The 27,202-nt window shown below is 28.0% G+C and overlaps 2 protein-coding genes across 3 annotated transcripts in view; one reads left to right on the top strand and one right to left on the bottom strand.

Annotated features, from left to right (window-relative positions):
- Window positions 1-11,030, top strand: part of LOC136081705 (high affinity copper uptake protein 1-like) — a 16,367-nt gene extending 5,337 nt beyond the window's left edge. The window contains exons 2-4 of the mRNA XM_065799456.1: window positions 1,762-1,828; window positions 3,608-3,716; window positions 10,801-11,030. Of these exons, the coding sequence (XP_065655528.1) occupies window positions 1,762-1,828; window positions 3,608-3,716; window positions 10,801-11,002 (378 nt within the window). The 3' untranslated portion in view covers window positions 11,003-11,030. The remainder of the gene's footprint in view (window positions 1-1,761; window positions 1,829-3,607; window positions 3,717-10,800) is intronic.
- Window positions 11,031-21,500: 10,470 nt separating this feature from the next.
- Window positions 21,501-26,846, bottom strand: LOC100200454 (CBY1-interacting BAR domain-containing protein 1). Of its 2 annotated transcripts, none has more exons than XM_065799458.1 (2): window positions 26,643-26,846; window positions 21,501-22,409 (listed from the first exon to the last, which is right to left on the bottom strand). In XM_065799458.1, the coding sequence occupies exons 1-2, from the start codon at window positions 26,782-26,784 to the stop codon at window positions 21,652-21,654; spliced, it is 900 nt and encodes a 299-aa protein (XP_065655530.1). In that variant the 5' UTR covers window positions 26,785-26,846; the 3' UTR covers window positions 21,501-21,651. The 2 variants fall into 2 exon arrangements, with proteins under 2 accessions (XP_065655530.1, XP_065655531.1); XM_065799459.1 differs by lacking the exon at window positions 26,643-26,846 and adding an exon at window positions 22,481-22,581.
- Window positions 26,847-27,202: the final 356 nt, after the last annotated feature.

The raw sequence follows: 27,202 nt of genomic DNA on the forward strand, positions 1-27,202 counted from the left end.
CCTGCGTAACAGGTACTGGGCGTTGAAAGGGTTAAAAAACAAGTTAAAAATAATAATATTCTATAATATATTTACATAATAATATTTCTACCTTGATTTTGTTAATTGAGTTTATTTTTCAATTGAACTCATGCTGCAGTAGTTATTTTGTATTATATTGCAGTAGTTAATATCAATAAAGACAAAAAAATATATAAAGAGAATTTTATATCTAGTTCACATTAAGCTAAAGCAAGCGTTAAGCATTTTTTATTCAAAACAAGAACTGATATATATATATATATATATATATATATATATATATATATATATATATATATATATATATATATTAGTGATGTACCGATAACACTTTTTTGGCCGATACCAATGCCGATGGATAGGAAAAGGTCGATACCGATGAATTAACTAATTATTAAAGTTTTAAAGATATAAAGCCATAGAGCTTTAAATTGGGTAAATTATTTCATGGAATCCGTACTGGTAAACAAATACTTGGACCCAAATAAATAAACTTGCCTGTAAACAAAGTCAAAATAAACAATTTTCCTAAAAATTCTAAGCGATGCATAAAGTTTAGATTATTTATTATTTAATAATTATCAAAATGCAGGATAAAAGTATTAAAATGCCATCGGTAATGCATATCGGTAAATCAATAAAAAAAGGCCAATGCTGATACCGATTCCGATTGTACAAAAAGTGGCCGATTAAGCCGATGCCGATTAATCGGTACATCACTAATATATATATAAATTATGCTAGTGTATTCTACAAACAGAGTGCTCAATGTTCTAAAAGAACAGAGCAATAATAAATTAGTAAAAACACTTATCTAATTTTTGATTACTTCAACACTGTGTTTCACCATCAGTAGGTTCATCAGGAAGAATCCTTCCTTTCAGGAAGATTCTTCCTGATGAACCTACTGATGATGAAACACAGTGTTGAAGTAATCAAAAATTAGATAAGTGTTTTTACTAATTTATATATATATATATATATATATATATATATATATATATATATATATATATATATATATATATATATATATATAAGCTAAAAATGATTATTTTAAGGTTGTTGTTCAACGATGATCGGCTGAAATTAAATTGAGATTATCATTAACTCCTATTCTTAAAAAAAATACAAATTCTTTCCCGATTTTCAGAAACTGTTTATTTTTAAATTTATGCAGTTCAGCTATGAGTTGCATAAACTTTAAAAAATAAAGAAATAAGATTTCGTATTTAAGATACTTAGATACATTCTATATAAGTAAATAATTTTTTTTTTTTAAAAAAAAACTAGTAGTTGTATTTCATAAAATTTAAAATATATAGTTTTTAAGAATTGTTTTGTTTTTTTTTATTTTTGTTTTAATTTAATATGTAATTTACAAAGTTAATTAAAAATTATTGCCTGGATCTTTACACTATAGATGGAACCTCTAAAAAAACATTTTTTCGCATAACTCTTCAAAAGTATATTTTTTGTTCTTTCTTGATGCAGAATATTTTTGTATTAGTAGCCACTCATTCCATGCTATGCATATAACTTACTTTACACATGTGAACAGCCATGGGTTCTCAAATTTTTTAAGTTGGTTTGTTTTTAAAAGTAAAGTTTTTTATATTTTTCTAGGTGAACTTGCTTTTACTGTTGATGCGTTCATTTTCGAAGCAGTCTTTAGTTAAGACTTTAATGTTAATTTCTTGTTTAAATTATAAATTAAGGTTAGTAACTTTATATTTTCAGATGTACTTTGTATTGGGAAACGATGTAACTCTGATCTTTAAAGGCTGGCATACCAAAACAAATGGAGGTATTCATTTTTTTAGGACAGTTTTATTTAAAAAAACTTTTTTGTTTTTGTTTTATTTGTGTGTTTTTTTTTTTTGTCTTTTCTTAAAAAATCCTGCTAAATTCTTTAGCAGGATTTTTTGCTAAATCCTCCAAAATTCAATGATCTTTTTTTTTTTTTTTTTTGTTCTTAACAAAAGGACAATTTCAATAAAAATTCCCAATATTTTTTAGAACATTAACAATATATATTCCCAATATTGCAAAACGTGGTAAAAAAATTTATTCCTGGTTAAAACCCTGGCCAATTATACATTTTTTTAAACAATTTCCCCTAAAATAGTTGAAGATTTTTCCCTTTTTAATTTGTTTTTTAAACCTTAAAAAAAAATTTTCATGCTTGTTAAAATTTATTGTTTATTTTTGTTTAGTTCATGTTACTTGTGTATAAGTTATAAAAAAAAGAATATTTATTTTCTGGAAATTTAAAAAAAACAACAACAAATAAACAAATAATTTACAATCTAGGACATCTTTTGGTATCTTTGAAGACGCTTTGTAGGAAATATTATATTTTGCCCAAATCAAATCTAAATGTTCTTCTACAGCTTACTTGTTTTTGATTAAATTCCCGAATTTAGCATTTTATTTTTATATTTACAATTTCTTTTTTTTGACAAGTTTTTTTGGAATTCGCAACACTTTTTTTATAGAATTTTATTCTGAAATTCATGCATTACTGGATAATATCCTTGATTTTCTTGATTTTCGACTTTAAATGGATAATCAAAATCTGCATTCAAAATTTCAAATTCCAGCAAATTGAGTTTAAAATCTCTTAGAATTGTTGAAACATTGTCAAGTGGTATTTTATTAATGATCAATTAATTCTGATCTACATAGGTCAAACATTCCACTCCCAATATACAACAATCCATGTGTACATTTTTGAACATTTTTGATTGTGATAACATTTTAATCTTTGAAAACATTGTCCTCAACAACATTATCCTTTGATTTAGAATTTTCTATCTGGTATACATTTTGTGCACCCTTTTCTTCACTTCTTGTCCAAGTTGTACCAGGCATCGTTGCGTGTCATTATGCTGGCTGTTCAATTGCTCTCAAAATACTTATGTAAACAATCAAAAAATACATGAATATAATGATTTGAAATATTTGACTTGAATGATATTTAGATTAATTGGATAATATTTAAATTAATTAAACAGTTTAACCAAAATTTTAATTATGTTACATTAAGTACTAAAAAGTATTACTTTTTCCAAGATGTTTTAAATAAATTAAATATTCCAAAGGGCCCCTAAATTCGCTGCCTTTACCCCTCTTTCCCCCCCCCCTCCCCTCCTTTTTGTCTAGCAACAGCTTTGCATTTTATAGATCCACATATATTACTCCAATATGGAGCTAAAATATCTAGGATTAAAATTTTGAACCCATTTTGTTCTAGATATTTTTCTACAGTAAAGATATAAGTATTTATGGAGTAAAGAAATGTAAATATTTTCTAGAGTAAAGGTTTGTAAATATTTATGGAGCTATATAGTAATCATTAAAAGATGAGTTTATTAAAGTCCTTTGGCTCTATTATCCATGTTATGTATAGTTGTGAGCAAATAGAATTTAAAAGATTAAAAAAATCAAAAAAGAAAAAATCAAAAAATTATTTTTTAAAGAAAAAACTAAGCGCAAAGGTACAAAAAGCAATTATTATATATTATATGTTTTTACCTTTTTTGCCATTGTTGTTGTTGTTCTAAACTTTATTCTTCTTTTGTAGAGCTAGTTGGTTCTTGCATTGCCTTGGCATTTATTGCATTTATGTATGAAGGGCTAAAAGTTTTAAGAGAAGTAATCAAATACCATTACAGTGGCTTTAATAATCAATAGTAAGTACATGTAATTTGGTTTTAAATTTCTAAACTGTTACAAATAAACAACACTAATAATGACTATTAAAAGACCCTTCAAGTGTATTGTAGTTTAGGAATTTCAGGAAAGAGTTTTTGAGGCAATTTTAATATTGTTAATTTAAGCATAAGCATATTTGGTATAATGTATGAAAAAATAGATTGGTAATTTGAGCTTTGATTTAAATATTACTTCGCTTTTTCTTTCCTAGGTTCTCATATATATAACAAAATGACATTGTTTGTTTTTAATTAGCACCCTGATTTTGTTTTGTATAAATAACTACAGGATAAAATGTGCATCATTTTTGATTCCGATGGCAACTTTAGATTTCATATAACAAAATTAAATTTATTTGCAACATCACCCATAACAATAATTTTTTTGTTTGGGGGTAATTATAATTAAAATTTATTTAAATATTTAGTAATAAAGGAGTGTGATGTGTGATTGTATTACCATTTTAAAAAGAGTTTATTTATGTATTCATCTACTGTAAATGATAACTTAAAGGCTCATCTTTATCCATTTTGTATGTAACTTTTCCAACTTGAATATCCCCATCTTAAAATATTTCTTTTAGAAAAACTTCTTTGTGTTTGTGTTCTTTTGTGTTAACTAGTCTATTTTTGGTAGGTGGTTATTTAAAAAGTATATTTAGTTAAATGATAAATATTTCTTTAAATAAATGATCAAAATATTTCCCATACCCTCCCCCCCCTCCTTCCCCCAACCCATGCACCCCATCCCCTGAGATTAAAATGTATTCCGGGAATGCGTAAGGTTGATTTCTTATATTCTTTCTTCCTACTCCGCATCAGCGCTGCATACATTGATTGGACAGCGCCAAAAATAAAATAAAGTACTGTCTGTAGCTTTTATTGAAGATGAATATGAAATCAACACAAGATTAAAAGTGGTTTCACAACAACATGGCTAACTAAACTCCGATTTCCAAGAATTAAATGTTTTTATATTATTTTAATTGGTGTATACTAATTAATTATTATTAATAATTTTACATCATCAAGTACATTACAGTAGAAATGTCAAGAGCGAAAGCCTTAACCTCTCCACCTTTATCGAATACACAATAAAACCTATCGGTTATTATTGTTAACAAATAAGCTGTAGTACAAAAAGATTGAAATCCATATTAATGATCAGAAAGTAAGTTATTAAATTCAAGATGAGAGATTAAGTGTTTGTTAAATAAAGATTCAAAACCTTGCTTATGATAGGGAGAAGACTAACGGACAGTAGTTAGACGATTCAGATCATTCTCCAGAATTTTTGAAAATAGGGTCAACAGATGCTGCTTTTCAGCATGCTGGAAAACAAGACTCTGATAAGCACTTGTTAAGTAGTCTTGAAAGTATAGATGACAGCTCCGGAAAACACTGCTGCAAGACTACAACAGGTATGTTGTCTGGACCTCAAGCTGTAGAAGAGTCTAAGCAGAATATCACTTTAGATACAGAAGCTAGAGTGATACGAATGTCAAGCAATAGATCAACCTGATTGATGGCTATATCAGGTAGAATGCAACTAGTGGAATCAAGAGATGATACTGATGAAAAGTTCTTAGCAAACAATTCAGCTTTGTCTTTAGGTGAGGTGACAAATCCTGAACCATACAAGAGAGGTGGAACAGATTTGCCCTTATTAATGATACAGTTAAAGATTCTCCAGAAGTCATGAGAGCCTAATTTTTGTGATGAAATACGAGATTTCATGACCTGAGAATAGTGGGTTCTGGTATTAGACAAAACCTCTTTACAATGTTTCTAGCAATAGTAAACAGGCGTCTGTTTTCTAAAGAATTGTTTTGCTGATAGATATGGAAGTAACGGTCTTAATTGGAAATTACAGCAGCACAATGTTAGGAAAACCATGGAGAAGAGTGAGGCTTGACTTGGAATTGTCAAGAGGGAGTAAAAGATTCCATGCCATCCTGAATCCATGAAGTTATTTAAGAAGCACATTTGTCAGCAGGAAGACGAAATATTTGTACCCAAGAGCCATCATGAAGAAAATCATGAGATAATAGTTTTAAAGAGATCAAATTGTGATCAGAAACACCTAAGGGTGAATGTGAAGATACTGAGCACTGATTAGGATCAGAAACATGATGTAGGTCAAGTAGAAAAAGTAAATGATTCAGGTTGTCTGAAAAGCGAGTTGGAAAATTGACTATTTGAGTTAGAGATTGAGAAAGGCAAAAGTTGAGAGCCTTAATGTCAGCAGAGTCACTGACACTAGAGCCAAGCCATTTAGTGTGATGAGCATTAAAATCACCAACAACAACAATATTTGCTGATGGATTAAGAGATAGGGCCTTGTCAATTTGATCAGAAAAAACATCAAAAAGAATGCAGTCTTGAGATGAAAGAAAGTGGTATAGAACAAAGAGAAAGACAATAGAGTGAAGTGGTGCTAAATAAAAGCACATAAAAGAATAGTCTGTGGATTTTTACCTAGTTTCCTGACAATTGGGTAAATTCTTACAAATGTAAATGCCCAGGCTAAGCATGTGACTATTGGAGTCTTACGAATTAAAGGAAGATAACCAACACTAAGATCACAAGATGAGACAGCTGAACTCAAATTAGTCTCACTAAGAGCAATTAGGTCTGGTGAACTTTGCAAGAGATAAGACTCAGCAGAGAATAGTTACTTCGAAGACCACGAATATTAGTAAATGATAGGTTTTTAGTGTTTTATAGTTTTTGGCACTTTTGTCATTTTGAATTTTTTAAAGAATCAAAGAGTGCTCAATACAATATAATAGCCCAAGCAATACAATATAATAGCCCAAGCAATTGCCTCATTACTATTAATAAACCCTAAGCCGTAACAAAGGGCTTTAAATGTGGCCTTGACAATGCACACCAAAAATACAAACAGGGACATTATCCATGTGCAACATTGCATTGTTAGTATTCCGATATTTTTCAGCTGTTGATGGAATCAGCCTCTCTGAGATCTACCACAAAGTTTGGGAAACGTGACTACCAGCTTTTTTAAATCAAATTTTTTATCACTGGGTAATTTTTTAAAATTGCGAACTCCGAGATAATTATATACAATACGAAAATTTTCAAGAAAAATGTTATGCAACGACTTCACAAGAGCTAGCGTTTGTTGTTTAACGGAGTCATAACAAATGAAAATAAAAAAATTAAATTAGCTTTTTTTTAAGTTACTTGTGGTAATTACAGACAAAAAGAAATTTTGATTCTACAAACAAAGAAAAACCAGATAGTGGGCGATTATTTAAAAGCAATTTATGTTACCGTTAAAAATCTAATTTTGTTTTTTAATGAATATTTGTATAAATATACTAAAAATTTTAGTATTAATAGTTGTTTAAAATTTGATCTTTAAACATAAATATTATTCTTGATCATCATCTGATCTATAAATGTTTTAGTTTTACAATACTTTAATTTTGAATGTTATTGTTATTATTACTTTTAATGTTTTGTGTCACTCTATTATAATGAATTTGTCGAACTATAGTTACGTTATCATTTTTATTATATGTTAAGTTATTTAGTTACTATGATATAAAATTTTAGTACTACTATTAAATAGTTGTACTATTAATAATGTTATTATTAATAATATCTTTACTATATACTTATTTAATGTAATGGTTGAAATAAAAATTAATTTCTTGTTGTTGATGTTGTTATAGATTAAAAATGTCTAGTGAAAAAGAAAAACTTTACAAATCTATTTATGAAGAATATTTAAAAGCATTTGCAAACAAACCAAAGCAAAAGTCTCAAGAAGAAACAAGTAAAATCTGGTCTGAGATTAAAACAAAGACCAAAACATTATCCGAATTAAATGTAGAAGTTGAAAAAAAGTTAAAAGAGCTAAAACAAATTGAACTCCGAAATAAAGTTGGTATTTTATCTTACTGGACAAAATTACCGAATCAAGTACCGAATACACCAAAAAAGCGTGCGGTTGAATCTAAAATCACTTTTGATGGCATGACTGGCGCGACCCCATCAATTACAACAAGTGAAGAGTGTGAAAAAGAAAATTCCAGTTTCTCAAAAGTTGTAAGAAAACAAGCCCCGAAACAAGATCAGTTAAAAAATGAAATTTTTGTTTTACAAAAAGATATTGCTTATCTCACTGAAAAAGAAATTGCAACTTGTTGTCACAAGAAGACTACCAAATACTAGGGCGAAATCAAAAACTTTTGGTAGAAAAAAGCCGAGATCTTGTACTTCGTCAAAATGCCACTGAACGCCAAACAGCAACCAGACTAAAAAGAAAAAAACCTATAGAAGCATTAGATCCAGATATTAAAAAAAAAGTTGTGTGGAATTAAAAATTCAGTATCAAAAGGTCGACCGCTAGCCTGTGATCAGGACAGTTTAATAAAAGCAATTGTAGATATTGCTATGAAAGGGTCTGCTTCTGATGATAGGAGAAGAACTGAAATGGTTCAAACTGTAAAAACATTAAATGACTTGGTTGAAGAATTGAAAAACCATGGTTACAATCTCTCGAGATCAGGAGTTTACTTAAGATTACTTCCAAGCAGATCATTGAGCACAGAAAGAAAAAGACATGTTAAAACTGCACCTGTCCGGTTAATAAGAGCACAAAATTCTGAGCATAAATATCATGCAGACACAAAAGTTGCCAAATCATCCATTAGTGCCCTTGAAGAACTTGCGGCAGTCTTGGGTCCTAAAGAAGTGACGTTTCACTCCCAGGATGATAAAGCTAGGGTGCCAATTGGATTGACAGCTGCAAGCAAACAAGCACCAATGATGATGCATATTGAGTACAAGGTAACTTTAGCTGATCATGATTTTGTAATTGCCTCTCAACACAAACTTATTCCTTCAGTAATTGCAGCCATAGAAATTAAAAAGGATTGCATGGAAAAACAAGCAGTCACATACTCTGGCCCAACATACATAGCAATCAGAAGTGCAAAACATGATTCATCAACAGTACTTAGTCACTTAGAAGACATGAACAGAATAAACCATCTTCCTGCATTTAAAAGCAGCTTATTTACTGAAGATGGAGTTAGCAAACCAATCATGATTATAACTGTTGATGGTGGGCCAGATGAAAATCCAAGATATGAAAAAACAATTCATTGTGCCAAGACTTATTTCAAAGAGCATGATCTTGATGCAATGTTTGTGGCCACTAATGCTCCTGGAAGAAGTGCCTTTAACAGGGTTGAGAGAAGAATGGCTTCGCTAAGCCATGACCAAGCAGGAATTATACTTCCATTTGATCATTTTGGAAACCATCTTAATTCAAGAAGAGAAACAACAAACAAAGTTATGGAGAAGGCAAACTTTGCAAAGCAGGTGAAGTTCTTGCACAAATTTGGTCTAGCACAGTCATTGATGGATTTGAAACTAAAGCCGAGTACATAAAACCAAACAGTGAAAAATGTGGACAGTTAAAACATTTTGGAGCAGAGTGGGATGCTAAACATGTCAGAGAAAGTCAATACTTCCTTCAAATTGTAAAATGTAATGATCAAAAATGCTGTGGTCATCGTCTCACTGTTTCATCTTATTCCAACTGGTTTTCTTCCACCACCAATTTCTTTGTTCCAAGGAGAAGATGGTCTTGAATGCAATAATTCAAAGAACAACTTTGCATCTCTTTTTTTAAACTTATCACTTTGCAAATCAATTTTGCCCACGACAGTTACAAAAAAGTATCCCAATGGATTGCCATACGACTACTCATGTTCAAGCATTTAAAACTCCTTACCAAAAAGAGTTTGTACTAATTGCAGTTTATATTTTGCAACTATCAAATCAATGAATCAACTCAAATCAACTTTGCAAATCAATTTTGCCCACGACAGTTACAAAAAAGTATCCCAATGGATTGCCATACGACTACTCATGTTCAAGCATTTAAAACTCCTTACCAAAAAGAGTTTGTACCAATTGCAGTTTATATTTTGCAACTATCAAATCAATGAATCAACTCAAAACAGTTTGCTCAAGTATTGGATATTCGAATGAAATTCAAAAAGTTAGACCTCAACGCTTAGTTGCTCAACGTCTATCTGAACTCATGTGTGTCTTTTTAAATTCGGACAAAGAAACAATTGAGTGGTATGATCAAGATGATGTTGATACCTCTGACCTCAACTGACCTTCAAAAATTATTGAAGAACATTGAACTTGGATTGAAGAACAAGGATACTTGAAGGTCAAAGTCCGATTTGGGAACAAATTTAGGTTTTAGACAGATATTCATCAATTGTATTTTTTTATAAAAATAAACTATTACAATTAAAATATAAACTTATAAAAAAAAATTTTTGTCACGTCACACAGGGTGGGGGGTGGGGGTTCTTCAAAATGCCACAAAATCACGTATTATTTGAACAGCCCCTTACCATCAAAAATACATTTTTATATTTATGAACCGTTGCATTTTATTCTATTATAAAAAAATTTTTCTACATGAGCCAACTTAAAGCAACATTAAATAATTTATGAAAAGTAAATATTATTCAAAATTTATTTCCGAAGGCTCTGAAGTGCTCCACCGTAGTCAAGGAGGCTTTTTTTTTTTATTGTTTTTATAACCATTTTTATAATTTTAGCTATAAATTTAATTAAATTTGACCCATTTTTCAATCCTTAGACTCTAAAAATTTAAAAACTCTTAAAAACATTAGAAGTTTGAACCTTTGCAAACAGGCTGCAATCAAAAAAATTTCTAAGACAATAAAACTGTCGTTTGTATTGTAGATGAATAAAAATTACATTATGTATAATTTAGCTTAATCAACAAAAGCACTTTTAAAGTAAATTTTAAATTTTCAAAACCTTTGAAGAGAACTTTTGAGAAGTTATATTTATATTCCAAACAATTAAAATAGGCCCTCGGGATTTCCATGTGCCATTTTTTCCATTTTACGTGACTATATGGTAAAATGTAATGTTTGTGTAATGATAAATGTATTGTTTTACTTTTAGATTTAGATTATCTTTTAAACTTGTTTAATTAAATTTTTTTCTTAAATGATCTTTTGTTTAATAGTAAAATTATGTTTTCATCGTTACACATCCTGCAAACAGTGTTACATATGGTTGTCGTTTTTATCGGATATTTTCTTATGCTTGCTTTTATGACATACAATACCTGGATATGTGTAGCTATAATTGTCGGTGCTGGAGTTGGATATTTTGCATTTGGATGGAAAATTAACTCAATATCTAGCACTGGTGACCATTGTAACTAAGAAATGTTTATAAATTTTTATAATAAATTTGAAAGAAGTTTTATAAACAATTATATAAAAAGTATATAAATTATATAATGTAGAAGTTTTTGTGTGTGTGTGTGTGTGTGCATATATATATATATATATATATATATATATATATATATATATATATATATATATATATATATATATATATATATATATATATATATATATATGTATATATATATAGATATATAGATATAGATATATATATCTAAGTATATATAATATATAAATATAGATATATATATGAATAATTTTTTTGTGTGTGCATATATATATATATATATATATATATATATATATATATATATATATATATATATATATATATATATATATATATATATATATTAAAGTGGTAGGCACTAGTATTGTAAATACAAAATTCTTTAAATTTTTCTTTGTAATTATTAGTATTAAGTTCGACATTTTTTGCAATTCGGATTTTAAAAATGCCTTCAAGTTATTCTTTGTTTTTTTAAATAAACATTAATGATTTTTTATGGATGGATTGATAATGTAACTTTTCTATAAATACGCGATACTATTTTTTTGTATGGGAAATAATTATAATATACTTTAACAGTTAGTATCTAAACTGTATATTTAAACATTCACATGTTTGACCTTGTTTTCACAATTTGCCTGAATATGCGATGACACAGATTTTTGGGTTTTTGCGTCATGGTTGTTGGAGAACCAGCGACTATTAAAATGATTCCTGACAGGCACTTTTAAAAATGACTTCTGACAATTTGCGCCATGGTTGTTAGTGAACCAGGGAACTTTAAAATGATCAAGAAAAGTCAATTAAATTTCAGAATTATAATAGTATCAGGGATTAAAGTTTTTCATTTATAAAGTGATTTTTTATATACTTAGAACAATAGATAAACCACATTTTCTTATCACGAGTTTTTGATTGTTTATTAATGAGTTTTTGGAATCTCTTTTGCGCTTATTCGGCGCTAAAATATGTATAAATATCGAGTTAGCTTTTCTTAGGAAGAAAAATTTACCAAATCGTTTTTGCTAAATCACAAAAGCCTAAAAAACGAAATACCGTAAAACGGTATAAATAAGGGCAGTTTTTAAGGTTCTTTTGCCTCTGACTGAGAATGTAGTTTTTTATTTTTTTTTTATATTTGCATTTTTTAGTGCTAAGTGTGGTCATATACAAATGGAACAAAACCTTCACTGTTTATAAAACAACATTCAACTATTAAAGTTTTTATTGTAACTGTTATTAAAAAGTAAAGTTCTGAGCATCAAAATTGTTAGTCTAGGAGCCAAGCACAAATCGGTCAATTATTTCTCGCCAAAATTCGTAAAATGAATTACAGATTTATATTATAAATACTCGTCAGCTGTGACTACGTGTGTAGGATGAGTAGTAGCAGTTTCCCGTGCATTGATGGAAAAATGGGTTATACATTAGCTGGCTGCTTAAACCTGAAAAAATATATATATATTCAATGATTTCTTTTTAACTAAATATTTATCAGGTAAAAAGATATACCAGGTGATATTTTATATGCTACTGTGAGTTAAAATTAATGTCAGCTTGTTGTATCTTAGTAAAAGGTTTGCCAACAGGTACTGCCATCACCTACTTAATCTGACGACTTTTCCTTTGACTTACAGCTATTTGTTTTTTTTTTTCATTATCTACTAAAGCATGTTTTTCTTTTAAATTTTCACACGGAAAGAAATCGCGTTTCTTAAGTTATTCGGCAGTATGCTTGATTTGAGTGTTTTGATAACATGAAAATTATTAGCTAATATAAGTAAATTAATGAATAATTTCGCGTTTTACAATAAATTTTCATATACATACATATACAATAAAATAAATAGCTGGAGCAAGAAGAAATTATGTTTTATCACCGAGCATCATTTTTATAAAATAATAATTTACAAATATTTTATTGTAAAGGCGTAAATATATAAACTAGAAGATAATATATGGTATTGTTTTATATAAGTTTTAATACATAAATTAGCAAATAGTAATTGCTAAACTGCTTACATTTTCTACTGTAGCAAAAAAAAAGATATTGCACACATACACAAACCATTTTCTACCGTAGCAAAATAAAAAACATACAAACTATTTTTAGAGAGAGGTAGTATTATTAATAAACTTTGTTATACGGATTTTGAAAATAATTTTTTTTTAATTTAATTTTTATATTTGAGTTTAACTTTATTTAAAAGAAACATTTAAAATCAAGTATAGTGTAATCCATAAATAAGAAGTACTGTTTAGAATCCTTTTTCAATAGATTTAGAGAGATTTATCTTTTTATCAGCTATGTCTGAGAAGGTTTGCCATAGATATTCTTAATTGAGTATGAGCTAAATTCTTAATTGAATTTTAATTGAGTATGAGCTAAATTTCAAACGATGTTTTGGAACAACGAAGTTGTTTTATGAGAATCTTGTAGTGTATTTATTACAGATTTCACTAAAAAAGGATTCAAGAATTTTTGGAGACAATCCTAACTTAGTTCTATACAAAAATTTGCAGGATGCTTTTTCTATACTAAAGTTTGCAGGATACTTTTAACTTCTATCTGTTGTCAAAAATAATTTGATCAAATCATATCCACATTCTGTTAATGGTGTCTGTTAAATTGACAATTTAGGATTTTTTTCTTGAGTCTAGTATGTATCAATCTTAATGTTTTGTTATTACCTTTTAACCCTAAATCATAAAGATTTCCCAAACCGCTTTCCTAATTATTCAAAATTAGCCCCCAAGAATAACCAATCAGTTTGTGAAGTGATAGTGTTATACTTATCCATGGTCCAGGTAAGTTCATTTTTGTTTCTGGTGGAAACTCAACCTCGCTCAACTTGTTTCTACCGCACTCAACTTAATTCTCCGCGCAACGGCCTTGTTTGTCAAGGTTCGTATTTTGAAGATATAGAGTTGAGAGAGGGTTATAACCACAATTAAGTACTCTCCTCGCCTGTAGTGGCCTTCATGGCCTTGAGGAGGTGAATCAACAAAAAATCATTAAATGGGAATAGACAATAGCTTTTATATTGATCCAAATAAATTTTTTTTTTCAGGAAAGTACTTAAAGAATTACTGAAAGTACCATTTCGAACTTTTGAAACACTGCATGATATTGAGCAGGCAATTGTGCAATAATTAAATCCCTGTTTAATTTTTTGTGCAATAGTTCAGTAACTATATAACTTGTTGTTATTCTTCTTCTTTTTACAATTTTTTCAGAGTAGTCCTATATTCTATACAAGCTTTTTTTTAATATCTCTGTTTGTAATGAAGTCTCTGTTTGCTTCAGAAACTTATTAGAAGCACCGAAAGGGGACTAAGACCAATCGAAAGCACCAGTTTTCACATGTACAACAGTCTCTATGAAATGGTCTAATGCACTCAGTAAGACATAAAGAACCTATAGAAATATCATTAATTTAATATGTAATAATTTTAATATCACAGGTCGGAACTGGGTTTGTCCAGCCCTTGTAATGTAATCAGAGTTTTTTTAAGTAAAGAACTGTCTTCTTGTGCAAGTTGGTTAAATATTTTATTCATAGTTATAGTTCTCGATTGACTACAAAACCATTTTCAATTCATTCAATATTCAAACACCGATCTCTTGAGCATGTGCACAGATTACAAAATGCACCTTTAACTCCTTAAAAAAGATTCACTGCTATATATATATATATATATATATATATATATATATATATATATATATATATATATATATATATATATATATATATATATATATATATATATATATATATATATATATATGTATATATATATATATATATATATATATATATATATATATATATATATATATAAAAGAAAAGTACACAACATTAGAGCTAAATTATTTATCAATGATATATATATATATATATATATATATATATATATATATATATATATATATATATATATATATATATATATATATATATATATATATATCATTAATAAATAATTTAGCTGTAATGTTGTGTACTTTTCTTCTTATTAATATTTTTATTGCTTAATTCTTAAAACAACGGAAAATAAATTTTTTAATACTAAATTTAATAGTTCAGTAAACTAAAGATTGAGAGGTCTGTTTCAAAAACAATCTTGTGCAGACCAATCAATGTTAACTAAACTATAAAATTTAAATTTAAAAGTTTATTTATCTCTTTATAGAACAAAAAAGATTACATTTTTTAGCAAAATATTTTTGATATATTTTTATGTGTCACTTATTGCCCCAAAAACCGCTAGAATTTTTTTTTACTTTATAAGTTAGTTATTTTATTGTTGCAAACTTAGAAAATGAAAGGAATCAATTTAGCTTTTACGTTTTAGGTTTCAAAAATTAAATTTTTTTCTTTTTTAGGTTTCCCAAGAAGTCCTTACGGTCTTATCATAAAGCGCCGCGGAAGAGCATTTCATAGGAAGTTCATACCTCCTTCCCAACCGATGTCGTAAAACTTGCTCAGAGATGGGGTTTGAATCACGGATCTTACGCTTCTGAGGCAAGTGTTACTGCTATCACTGCGCTACGGCTGCTTAATTTGATAATGTAGGTAGTGGATTTATGCAAATAATTTTGTTGAATCGCAAACAAAACAAAAAGGTTTGCAAAAAGAGGTTGATCAACAAAAATATTTGATGATTTGAGTTCTCCCACCAACAGACGATTTATAGCAAATATGTCATTTGATTGAAAAAAGGAAATCGTCGAAAAAAGTGTTGGCTGTGCATAAAATATTAAAGCCAACTTTAATTGAGTCAAATTACTAAGTGTCAAAGAAAAAGAAGCGACACAAATTATAGAATTTTAAAGGAAGTTCAAAAGTTGCGTGATGTAATTTATGGACGACCCCTTATGCTAGAGAAATTGTAAGAGACATGATTAGTTTAAGACCCAGCTTCAATTTACTAAGTATTTGCACATGCAAGCAAAATCATCATTAATTTACTAGTTCCACTTGATTTAATAGGATTAGAAGAAATAGAATCTCGAGAGAGAACTTATAATAGCGCAGAAACTAAATTTTTTGACATTTTTATTTGAGCTACTCGCTCTTCTGATCCCTTCATTAATACGATGTTATTAAAAAAGTTAAAAGTTTGATTGCAGTTTATAGTGGTAATAGTGAAATTATTCAATTGTGGAATCAGATGAAACTAATTAAATAAATTATAATTAAATGTTGATAAGGCTGTCGAAAATCTAGAATTACATAATATGTAGACAGATAAAGTTCTACACTGTGTATTGCTTATAACTCTATAATCGTTTGTCTAAAATGTAAATTTATTATTTATTAATTATACCGTAAAATCGCCTAAATTGGGTCATCATGTAACTTCGGTCATTTAAGAAAATATATAAAAAAAGCATGCAAAATTCAAATTTTACAAACTTTTTTTTCTCAAATAATATTTGTAATTAGTTCGTAAATATGAATCTATAAAAAAAAATATTTATATGCAACCTGCTTAAGTAATTCTTTAGCAAAGCAAAAATTAAAAAAAAATACATACTATTAAAATCTAAAATAAGCAAATTATTAAAATGAATGATCATTTTAAATCCTAGTATTATTAAGAATCACCAAATTAATTATATTTACAAAAAAATAATATTAATTTTTGAAAACTAACTACCTTTTTTATAAAAATTAGTGAAATTTTGAAATACTTTAACTTCGGTCATTCAAGGATAAACAACAAAAGAGACACTTAGCAATAATATTGTGAAATGTTGATAAGTGTTGTAAATGTAAAATTTACCGGTAACTTTACCGGTGAATTTGACATTTTTATAATGGATACACACCATGGTATTTTATTTGAATAAAAAATTTGTTCAAAATCAGCTGACGGTTCTTGGAGTTCTGAAAAATGTCAAGCTTGTGACATTTTTTTGAAGATACAATTACAGCTCAGCGATAATTATGGATATGTTGCGAATCCTATGGCAAATTTGTTGTGTGGATCTTGGTGTTCTACTATGGTCAACGAGGCGTGCAAGAATTGCCAATATACATATGAAGCTCATTTAAAGCAAAGTAGTGTAATTTTGTTAATTGTAAAAACCTTTTTAAATTATTTAAAAAATATATTTTTAATTTTATTTGCCAGTGGCGTAGCAAATGTGATAATAGCCAAAGTAATAAAATAGTTGACTAATTACAATAAAAATAGAAAATACTACTACTTATATTTAAAAAGGCCTTTTTTTATGTGCTCCTTCTTGTTTTCTTCGGTGCCCCAAAAGACTTTTTTTTAAGCCCGGGGCAACTCCCTTCGTAGTTACTGGTATTACCTGAATTTTTATCATAATTTTGCAATAAAACAACACTTAAAAATTAGTTTTTATTATTCCTCGACGTTAAGTTTGTGATACGTTATAAAGTATTTATTCAGCGGCCGAACTTATGAGATGGTATTGAAAGTTCGGTCAAAGTAGATGTTTTCGTTTTAAGTTAAATATTGAGTACTAGTTGTTATTTTGAATTTTTTTTATTTTTACAATATCTATTATCAATATAATCTTTTGTTGGTTTTAGAAAAAAAATTGAAAATCTTTTATTGATAAGTAGATGTTCAAAGCATAAGTGACCGAACATAGGCGATTATACGGTATATTATTATATTTATATTATATTTATATCATATTTATAATATATATATGTATATATATATATATATATATATATATATATATATATATATATATATATATATATATATATATATATATATATATATATATATATATATATATATATATATGTATATATATATATATATATATATCTATATATATATATATGTATACATATATATATATATATATATATATATATATATATATATATATATATATATATATATATATATATATATATATATATAATAATATTTAATAATTAATTTATTAAATATCTATTATAATAGTTAAGGTGGTACATATTGAATAATACTGAAAAAATCAATTTTTGACAACTATACTTATTTTATTCAAAATTTTCTCTAGATTCTATTTATCGTAATATCTTTTAATAAAACCCTGTTTAAAGGCTTAAAAGTTTGAATTTTATTCAAGTACTTTATTTTAAAATCATAGTAACGCCCTTAGCAACAACATTTTACCCTTACATTAACTCTATAAAAAGTAGTTTATTGAATTGATTCCGTATTTGTTATCCTCTATAAAGAAAGTGTGTATGTAGCTTTATATAAAGTTATTATATAATGACTAAATGATATAATTTCGAACCACTTATCACGCTTGTTAGTTTAAGAGAAACAGTATTTTTTAAGAACTATTTTTTTTAGTATTGGGGACGTAAAAAATTAATAGATAAATCTTCTTCAGAAACAGGATCGTCTCTAGATGTAAACAAAACATCAATGCAAATAACAGGACCACTCATCATATCCGCTTTAGCATCAGCAAGGAAGCTGGATTAAAATTCGTCAATTATACAAAAAAACTGAAGCTGTAGATGACTTGAATTTTATGTTTTAATTAACACAGATATATTGCGAACAATTGAAAATTTGGTTGGAATATGTCCTAGTTATCAATCAAAAATCTTGCTCATGATGTTGGATCTAAAAAAGGGTTGTCACATTTATTTGCTTTGCATTGTGTTGTATGTAAATGGTAAAAAAAACTTGTATAGCTTGAAAGAGATCGTCAATCCTGATGAAGAGAGGAAGAAAAACCTTTGATGTTAATATTAGATCAGCTGTGGCTTTTCGAGAGATTGGTAAAGGACATAGTGCCATTGAGACATTTTGCAATGTCATGAATATTCCACCACCAATGAGTTTACCAACGTATAATGATAGAAAAAATGCGCACTGCTTATTTTAAAGTTGGTTCTGAATCAATATCTGTGGCACCTCTACAATGTGTTGACAATAGTTTTGCAAGTGATGCATCATTTAACAATGAAGGGAATGTAATAAAAAATGTAACTGTTAGTTTTGACGGAACTCTGCAGCGTCACGGATTCTCTTCATTAAATTGTTACTTTAATTTTTAACAATAAATGCATTGACACAAACTTTAGCTAAAAATTGTAAATCTTGTAAATATTGGGAGCCCAAAAAAGGATCCCCAGAGTACAGTGAATGGTTTGTATCTCATACATGCCCAATTAATCATTTTGGTAGTTCTGGAGCAATGGAATCTGTCGGAGTGCTTGAAATGTTTAATCGTTCTCTTTCAAAATACAATTTACGCTATATAAAGTATTGAGATAATGAAGATAGCAAATTTTATAAAGCTATTGTAGATGCTAATCCGTATTCAGGTTATAAAATTGAAAAGATTGAGTGTGTCGGTCACATACAAAACGAGTTGGTGCATGGTTAAGAGCACCTAAGGTTTCATATAAAGGAAAGTTGCTGAGTGATGGCAAGAAATTGACAGGTAAAGGTAGAATGAATAACAAAGTTATGAACAGTCTTCAAAATTATTATGGAATATGCATAAGACAGAACAAAGGTAATCTTTATTGTATGAAAAAATAAATTGCAGCACTAATCCATCACTGTTCAGATAACAACAATGATGACCGGCACAAATACTGCCCAAGGGATAACAACACTTGGTGTAAATATCAATTAGATAAACTAATGAAAACATCCTAATATAAAAAATCAATAAACATACCAAAAGCTGGGAGTGAATTAATTAAGCCAATTTTCTCGTGGAAAGATTTAGATTTGACAGTTTACTTGAACGATGTCTAGATGGAGAAACACAAAACGCAAATAAATCGCTAAATAACCTAGCGTGGATGCGAGCCCATAAAAAATGTTTATGTTGGTAAGACCATTATTGAAATAGCAGTTGCATCAGTTTTTTCGACATTCAATGATGGAGGAATTGGTATTTTGTCAGTTTTAAAAAACTTTAACGTCTCTGAAGGATTTTTTTCAACTCGCGGTTCAAATCAGAAAAATAAAAACCGCATTCAGAAAATGAACATTGAAGCCTAAGGTAAAAAACAAAGAAAGAAATTGAGAGTAACTAGAAATGGTTTTGATGACAAAAGCAAGGACAAAAAAGGCTATGTTTATGGACAAGGAGAATTTTGAATTTAATATTTGTTTTTTGACTTTACATTTGATTTTCTCCAGTCAAAGTATTTGGATATCTGAAATAAGTACTTGAGCTTTTTCTATCAAATTTGGACCAAGTGTTTCCTGATATATGTAGAATGTGATGAAATTCAGAAAGTGTTTAGTATTTTATTTTCAAGACTTAAATTTTATATTATTCAATGAAAATTTTTGTCGTATATATTGTGTATATCTGCGGTGGAGTAGTGTGAAGTAAATATTTTAAGAACCTTTTTATTTTTAATTTCAGCACATAAAGTACTATATAGACAAGTATCATATCGGCTTAACTTTGTGAAAGTTTCAGATGCTAACTCTTTTTCTTTTTTTAGTAATCTTTGCCAAAATATAGTTCAATTTTTGCTAAAATTGGCTTTAATTAGTCCTAATTAGGTACTTAATTTTTTTTTTTTAATATCATTTCAAATGTCTAATAACAATTTAGAAACATAAGATATCAAAAAAATACTATAATAAACAAATTCGTTTATTTACCTATTACCACCTTAATAAAATATTTAAAAAATCAGTGGATCGACTCCTACCATTTGAAAGCCTGGAAACAAAAATACCCGAAATAATTACCCCGAATGTGAAAGGAATTAAAATAAAAATTTTTTTTCTCGCTATTTCATTAATTTAATTTCATCGACAAGTTTTAATTTTCATTTAATAATCTGAGTTCGAAAGGTATGACTGTATAAAGTTTTCACCCTCATTAAAATGAGGGGGTTGTAAACTTTACAGGTTATAACTTTCAACAATTTTCTTAAGGTAATTTTGTTCCCAGGCTCCAACTGCAGCAATTTTATTTTCATAATATTTCCATTTGACTAAATAAATAAACGTAATTAAGTAAGGAGTAAGCACAATGCCTTAAAGTGTCATATCTTAAACTTTAAAATCTACCCCCGGGTGCCTCTGCAATTTTACCAAAACAGTGCTGACAAATAAAAAAATAAAACTTTTTATTACAACCATTTAAAGAATAATATCTCCACATGAATACAACAATTATATTTCTGGCAACTTATTTCAATGGAATGTTCTCACTGTGTAACGTAAAAGCATTGTTAGGAAGATTACCACCCAAAGTTAAAAAAAAATTAAAAATTAAATTAAAAAGGCATATTTATGAAACTTTTTTTTGCCCAAACATTTTTAAGCAAAATGATGCAGAAAAAATGGCTGGAAAATAAGTAAAAAAAACTTTTAAAGACAATCATCTTTTAACAAGCCAGACTTTGATTTAATTTGCACTTGAAACATTTATTATTGTTTTTTATCGTTACTTATTTCAATATTTATCAAAATAAATTAAAATGAAATAAATTATATATTAATTGTATATAACATATTAAAATATTTAATATATTAAAATTTATTTGCACAGTATATAAATAATTAAACAACAAACCGAAAATAAACTAATTTTATATACAGGATGAACCACTTATGGTACATTATACTATGGATGTTGCTGCAATATAGTTGGTGCCGAGCCTCCGTAAGCACCTAAAGACGATTGGACAAACTGATGGGGAGTCCATTGCATGCTTTCATGAAGTTGTTCAATGCTTTTGTCTTCATCCACCCTCATTAATTCTTGATAACCGAGCGTATAAATTTCCAGTGCTTTAGCGTAAAAAAGCATTTCACTTAACATAAAATCGCCGAATACTTGTTTTAAATCGCGTATTTTTTTCCGTTCAAAGTCGTCCATCTGTTCTTCTAATATTTGTGCAGACCGATGGGCTTCTTCGGAAGCTTTTTTAAATTTGGTTTCCGCTTTGGCAAGTTGGAAATGTTCTACAGATCTTTGTTTCACGCGTTCATACGACTTGTGTTCTATTAATTCTTTAGAGTGAGCTAAGGAATGTTTTTTTACATCTACTTTCGCCTGCTTGCATCGCGTGTCATACACGGCAAAAGTTTGAAAAACTTTTTTTTCAAGTCGAGTAACGAGAGCGTTACGCTGATCCTGCACAGACGCAAAACACTCAGCTAACGCTCCTAGTCCTTGTTTTATACTTGAAGTTTCGCTGTCAGCATAAAGACGTATAGATTTTGCCATATTATCACCAGCATCTCTTAGTTTGGCCGATCGCACTGTGTATAAATTTATATCATGCACTAGCTGAGGAAAGTGGTTCTCGATTTTTTCAATATTTTCTGTTACAACTTTAGTTTGCTGCTCGCCAGAACGAATAGATGTTTTAAGATCACCTAGAATAAAAAAGATTTCATTAAATAACTAGTGTTTAATAAACGAGTAAAATTATTTTTCAAAAACTAACCAGTGGTAGAAGTCATTGTTGGATGTTTAACTAAGCAGCGGCAATGGCCATATCAGTGTATTACGAATATAAAGTTGCACATGAAAGTTTCTTTGAATTGCTCAGAGAACTCGATTTTCATTTATTAATTATGAATTTGATTATTGATTGCCGAAATTTAATAAGAAATTCTGAATGGATGATCAATTTTTAATAGAATTTTCATTTACAAACCAGATAAAAAAAGCTAAATACAACTGCCCTATAATACATTATTTTTTATGGCGTCGAGCATGAAGTAATTATCAGTGTTTATATATTAATCGCCATGGTTGCATGCTCATTTGTTTAATGTGAATTGTTAATCAAAAAATTTTGATCACGGGAAAAGAATATATATATATTCTGAATACTGACATTTGTTATAAACAACTAACTTTCATAGTCACTTAATACTTCATTATTATACGTAATTCACAGTAAACCAAAGTGACCCCCAGGTTTAAAGTCTCACCGTACCCAATTTTATTTTATATATACTCATTTATATTTGTGAAAATAAATATATTATAAGCAAAAACCTTTAGTGGAAAATTTTAATAAAAATAAAAAAAAAAAACGACCCTAAATCTATGCCTATTTAAAAAAATTATATTAATGTCATTAACTAATTTTAACTTGCTCTTATTTTTTTTAAATAATTTTTGCATAAGGAAAAAACTGTCAATGAACCTTCATAAATTGTTTTAGCAATTAAAATGTTATCAATGTTGTTTTCGAAATGGTTTTCTATATAAGTAGTTTATATAGTTTTACACAAATAGAATAAATTGAGCCATAACTGTCTTTTGAAATATTTACAAAGTCATTAAAATTAAGTTTTAGTATAAAAAAAAATTGTTTTAGTTAATTGTTTTAATCAAGTCACAGTGTTACAAAATGCAACATAGTTTGAACTTTCTTTTTCAAGAAATATCTTACGGGGTATAGTACAGAAATAGGCGGTTACACTGGTTTAGATCCCAAAATCAGACTATTTTGTCCGTGAAAACGTGGTTCTAAATATGAAAAATTAACTCTTCTAAAGACAAAAATAATGAATAACTCTGAAGCATGCTAAAAAAAAAAAAAAAAGTTCTTTCTTTTTTTAATGTTAATTCACCTCCCTTAGGTCAAGAAGGCCAATACAGTCAAAGAGTCTACCTTAAATTGTGGTTAAACACTCTCTCAACTCTATAACTCCAAAACAGAAACCCTGACAAACAAGTCCTCTAAAACAAGTTAAAATGCTTGCTTGCTGTAGTAAGTTGATTAAGTAGCTCATCAGTTTTGTTTGATAGCCTGGATGGCTACTCAATCTTTTGGAGCATTTCCAATCGATGTTGAAGATGCATTGATTTAGTTGCTTGCTCTGAATCCAAATCCAAATCGAAATACCTAGTCAAGTCTAAGTGGTTCACCACCCCAAGACACAAGTGAAGCTCCATAGGTGGAATAAAATCTATAATCAGAGTATCAAATAGTAACATGATAATGGAATCGTGAACAATGTTTTGAAATTCTGTTGCTCTTGTGGTGTTGGCTGTGTCAGTTTTAAAAGCTTTGTGATTACTTTGAATGGAACCAAAGGTTCTGAGTTTATTAACATGGCAAAGATTTTTGGACTTTACATTACACTTTACAAGTGCAAGGGGGAGCACATGAATGAAATTGTAGACCACGCACAATGTTAGCAAGTTTCATGTCACATGATAAAACAAAAGCTATTCTATCAAGATCTAACTTGTTCAGTACCTGCTGACATTTTCATCATTTTCAGGAAGATTTTCTGAAATACCAATAATTATTTACCTCTTCTTAGATGGAAGAGTGTCATTCTGTATCTCTAAGTTGATAATTCCAAGAATTTCATAGAGATTTCAGAAATAATAATGGTTTCAAATAAAAATGAATTACTTAACTTTTATATACAAGAAACAACAATTTTTAACTAAAAATTGAAAAGGTTGTTTTTTATGACATTTTGTTTGCAATATTTATTTTTTAATGTTTTAGTAGATTTTTAAATCACTATAAAATTCTGGTTCTTTTGAGACCCAGGTTGTTATGCCTTTGAAGAAAAAAAAATTCACTAATATATGGGAGCCAGTGTGTAATTGTCATGGGGGTGACCTTTTTCAAAAATTAAACAAAACCAATGACTTTTCAGTTAATTTCAAACTAAAGTTCATTTGTTTTTTATATTGGAAACTGGAGTTACCAAAAAGTCACATCCCTATTTTGTGTTTTACTGAGATTTATTTTAATAAAAACTAAAGTTAAAGCAAAACTACCTTCTTCTGATGTTCATCTTGCAGACAAAACACAGTCTTTAAAACACAAATTTTAAACTCCAAATTAAAAAAAATTAGACTTGAAAATAACGATTTTCATTAAAAAAGCAAAAATAGTCTGATTTTGGGATATATAATAATGTGGTCATCTATTTGTTTACTACCATACCCCAAAAGGTTTTTCTCGGAATATAAAATTCAAATTAATTTGCATTTTGTGACATTGTGAAGTTTTAGTCAAGTACAAAATGAAAGAATGTGCCTAACATGTGTAGCTGTTAAGTAAGGTAAAGTATTATGCAAAAGTATAAGATAACACATTGTGTAGTTGTCAAGTTAAGTAAGACATTATTTAGACTTGTGGAGATGTTCAAACTGTGAAAAATTTAGTTTTTGTAGTATATTTCGTTGGTATACAAAGGAAATGCACTAAAAACATCATTTTGAAATAATAAACAAATAAGTTTGTGTATAACAGTTAAAATAATAAGTTTTTGTGTAATAGTTGAAATAAAAAATCTTAACTCATTAATAATTGATTTATTAAATTTGTGTAGTATATCAAACGATAGAGAATTTTAAATACTAAATAGTGGTATAAATAACTACATATTGCCAAAAATGGACTTAATGCATTTCCCTTGTATACCGACAATTTATCAAAAAGTCTTGAGTAGCAAAATTTCACAATTCTGTCATGTATGGCATTAAAAGCACAAGTCAAAATTTCACCATTTGATACTCATGAAAATAAAAATATAAAAATTTTCAATTTAAAACGCCTTATGCTACTTTAATAAAATAACTCGATTTAAAATTTTTTTTAAAAATTTTAAATGTTTATTAAATGTACCCTGGAAAGTTTGCAAGTTTAAAAGGCACAGATTAAGTATAATGAACAACACAACCACTCAGACTACGGTAAGCAATTGAAATCAAGTGATGCAAAATTTCTATTTCTAATTTACTTAAACCTAAGGATAAAATATTTGGAATTAGCCCTATTGAATTTATGCAACACCTAACTTTCTTAATTACATATAATATAACGTCTATCACTATGTCCACATCACAACTATATTTAAAAAAAATAAAATTGTATCTTCATATAGAACTATCGAAGATCTATTGTGCAGAACAAAATAATTTAGTTTTAATAGCTAATAATTAACCTTGTCACTCAACTTCTCTTAATTAAACTCAAATCACTCAACTTTTTAAAACAATCTATAATTTAGCATAAACATTATTTCCTTTCAAACAACACAACCCATCCTCACTGGATTATAAAACCATTTTTAAAACCTAATTTAAAATTTACCTTACAAAAAAAAAAAAGAGTCAAAATTTCATATTTCCAATTCATTCTATATTTACAGTATGTATTTCATGTTCTGTTTTGTTCTATTATTTTGGTTCTAACCAATGCTTATATTTTAATAAACTAATTTTATTATAAATTGAAAAAGGTTTTACTGCCTAAGATTATGCATTATAACAGACAAGCTCAGAAATAAGTTATCCTAGGCTTTCAAATGTTTAAAAAAGTTTTTTAATCAAAGCAGAAAAATTGTAATAAGAATAAGAAATAAGAAAGCTTAAATATCTGTTTGCAAACTTTTCAAAGGTTTTGTTGTCCAAACCTCATTTAATGTATTACTTTATAATTAGACATACGACTATAACAGTGAATTATTTATGAAAAGAAATAACAAAAACAAGTTGTTAAGAAATTACAAAAAGCCTTTAGTTTTCATTACTGAGTAAAAATAAAATAAATAACAATAGTAAAGTAAAGAAATAATAAAAGCGTGTTTAATTCCCTGTAAAAAATGAACAATCCATCATACCCGTAGAATAACTTCGCTGCTGAAATCGTTGTTGTGGGTTATGTGATGAAAAACTTGTCCTTTGAACATCTTGTTGGCTCATGTACATTGTTTTACTTTTTAAACTTGGCGAATAGAGTGGTTGTTGACTGGTTCCATACATAATTATTAATATGACTGCAATATTAGATTTTAAAACTTAGACTAAAGCAAATTTTAATGAAACTCTTTACTAAACTACTTGTTTCAGTACAAACAACTTTGTTAACAACTCCTTTACATAAAATAAAAAATAAAAAATGAACTACAGCACAACAGTTCAAAAATATTTCCAGTTTATCCAAAAAATAAATAATCAAAATTATAAAAATAAAAAAAATTACAATTATGATTAAAAATAATGAATAAAAATCTTATTAAACTGAAACATTCCAAAAATAGAATTTTTGCAGATTAAAAACCTCATTTTTATCTTCTAATATATTCTAATATAATGTCATATATAAATTTTATAAGCAAATATATATATATATATATATATATTTATATTATGTATATATATATTCATATTATGTATATAT

The sequence above is a fragment of the Hydra vulgaris genome, chromosome 06, assembly GCF_038396675.1.
Source record: "Hydra vulgaris chromosome 06, alternate assembly HydraT2T_AEP".
NCBI lineage: Eukaryota > Metazoa > Cnidaria > Hydrozoa > Anthoathecata > Hydridae > Hydra > Hydra vulgaris.